This window comes from Prosopis cineraria, unplaced genomic scaffold, assembly GCF_029017545.1.
Source record: "Prosopis cineraria cultivar Desert tree isolate PC_DT_omini unplaced genomic scaffold, ASM2901754v1 PC12, whole genome shotgun sequence".
Classification (NCBI taxonomy): Eukaryota; Viridiplantae; Streptophyta; class Magnoliopsida; order Fabales; family Fabaceae; genus Prosopis; species Prosopis cineraria.
In genome coordinates this window covers 30,031,125-30,033,960 of record NW_026555343.1, presented here as the reverse complement: position 1 = coordinate 30,033,960, position 2,836 = coordinate 30,031,125, and the positions used below count along the sequence as shown (strand labels likewise).

General features: G+C 36.8%; 1 protein-coding gene across 1 annotated transcript; it reads left to right on the top strand.

Annotated features, from left to right (window-relative positions):
• Positions 1-1,419: 1,419 nt before the first annotated feature.
• Positions 1,420-2,610, top strand: LOC129289234 (uncharacterized). The gene is made up of 3 exons (XM_054926025.1): positions 1,420-1,534; positions 1,652-1,899; positions 2,038-2,610. Exons 1-3 carry the CDS (start codon positions 1,420-1,422, stop codon positions 2,608-2,610), a joined length of 936 nt encoding a protein of 311 aa, XP_054782000.1.
• Positions 2,611-2,836: the final 226 nt, after the last annotated feature.

Sequence of the window (2,836 nt, the reverse complement as noted above, 5' to 3'; positions counted from 1 at the left end):
CACGTAATTTATGAAAATGAATTTCAGTTGCATTCATGTTTATCTCTTTATTCCACCCTATCTACTTCAATACATTTTTCCCCATTTCATTCCTGTTCCTTATTTTTATCTCATTCCATATTCATCGTCTAGGGATTTTGTTTCTTCTGATTCCATCTCTCACCCAGAGGTTAATAAACCCTGTGAAGATGATTCACTCGTTGCCACTAATATGCATGATTGTGAGTCTGATGATGAAGACGTAATCCAAACTTTTTTAAGATGCTTGAATTGAGTGATAAGGGAATATGCCTACATGAAGAAGTGATTGAGATGGTTAATATGGGAACCGAGGAGGATCAAAGAATACTCAAAATAATCAATAATCCTGAAAGGGAACAAATGATTGAGTTGTTCAAAAAATACATAGATGTGTTTGCATGGTCTTATAAAGATATGCCTGGGCTAGACCCAAGCATTGCTTCTCATAAAATACCATTACTTCCTAAGGTTGAGCCTAAGAAATAGAAATTAAGGAGAATGAATACAGGGGTGTCCTTGTAAATAAAAGAAGAAATAATAAAGCAGTTAGAAGCAGGATTTTTGGAGGTAGTAACTTACCCACAATAGGTGGCAAATATTGTTCCTGTTCCTAAAAAGGATGGTCAAATTCGAATGTGTGTTGATTATCATAATTTAAATATTACGAGCCCGAAAGATGATTTTCCACTACCCCACATTGATGTATTGGTTGATAATACTGCTTAAAGCTATCGCTATTCCTTTATGGATGGTTATTCAAGGTACAATCAAATCCCTATGCATGAAAGAGATAAAGAGAAAACAACCTTTACAACCCAATGGGGAACTTATTGTTACCGGGTGATGCCTCTTGGTTTGAAAAATGCTAGGGCAACTTATCAATGAGCTATGGTAGCACTATTCCATAACATGATGCATAAAGAAATTGAAGTATATGTAAATGATATGGTAGCTAAATCAGCAGAGAATGAGAGTCATGTTAGAGTCCTTTGAAAGTTATTTGTGAGATTACGCGAATATCGGCTAAGATTGAATCCTAACAAATACATCTTTGGAGCTCTTTCTGGGAAGTTATTGGGATTCATTGTGAGTCGTAAAGGGATAGAAGTAGATCTAGATAAAGTGAGGGCAATTCAAGAAATGCCATCTCCCCAAATAGAGAAAGAAGTTAGAAGTTTCTTGGGACGATTGAATTACATTGCTAGATTCATTGCCAATCTAACAGCTACTTGCGAACTGATGTTTAAGCTGTTAAAGAAAAATTGCAAGGAGACATGGGATGATGATTGTCAAAAGGCCTTTGATAAAATTAAAGATTATTTGTTAAATCCCCCAATTTTGGTCCCTCCATCACCAAATCGTCCACTAATCCTTTACTTAGCAACTTTACCTCGCTCAATGGGAGCAATGCTAGGTCAACATGATGATTCTGGAAAGAAGGAAAGGGCAATTTATTTCTTGAGCAATAAGTTTAACGAGTGTGAAGCTCGTTATCCAATGATTGAGCGAACTTGTTGTGGACTAGTAGGGGCAACTAGAAGGCTAAGGCAATACATGCTTTACTACACTACTTGGCTAATCTCGTGAGTGGACCCACTTAAGTACATCTTTGAGAGCCTACACATTGCAGGTAGAGTACTAAAATGGCAAGTTGTACTATTTGAATATGATATAAAGCATGTGATGCAAAAGTCAGTTAAAGGTAGTGCGATAGCAGATCACTTGGCCGATAATCCTTTAAAGGATGGCCAGCCATTAGATTTTCAATTTCTTAATGAAGGCATATGCACTACAGAAGAAGGTTGTGATGAAGGAAATGATGAAAAGCAAGAATGGGAAATTCATTTTGATGGAGCCGCCAACATGCATGGAAATGGGGTAAGAACGGTGATCGTTTCACCAGAAGGAAAATAATTTCCAGTAGCCATCAAATTAGAATTTGATTGTTCTAACAATATAGTAGAATATGAAGCTTGTGTTAATGGTCTTCGAGCAGCTATTACCCTTGGTATACAGTGTTTGAAGGTATTTGGTGATTCAGCTCTCATTATTCACCAAGTAACAGGAGAATGGAGGATAAAGGATGTAAAATTGATTCCCTATCAACAACTCTTAACAAATTTGATTAAGCAAGTTGAGGTTGTTAGCTTTCATCACTTGACTCGAGATAAAAATCATTTCACTAATGCTTTAGCCACTTTAGCAACAATGATCCAACTTGATTATAGAGTCCATGTCCAACCCATTCAAGTAGAAGCTAGAAGCTTTCCAGCATATTGTTTGAATGTTGAAGAAGATCAAGAAGAATATCCTTGGTTCCAAGATATTAAGGATTATATCACTAAGAGATCATACCCAACTGGAATGACTGAGAATGAAAAGAAAACCCTTTGTCGTTTGGCTATGACATTCTTTATCAGTAAAGATGTTCTGTACAAGAGGGGTTATGATGGTACCTTACTTCGCTGTGTGAGTTCAGAAGAAGCAAAGAAAATTATGGTTGAGGTGTACACGAGGGCATATGTGGCACGCATGCGAATGGTCACACTATGGCCAAACAGATTCAAAGGTGTGGCTACTTGTGGTTAACAATAGAGAAAGATTACTTTGAGCATGTCAAGAAATGCCATAAATGTCATATCTAAGCTAATAGGATAAATGCTCCTCTAATCCCATTACATAATTTGGTATCACCCTGGCCATTCTCAATGTGGGGAATTGATATTATTGGTCCAATTAACCTAAAAGCTTCGAATGGACATCGCTTTATCCTTGTCACGATTGACTATTTCACAAAATGGGTAGAAGCAAATTC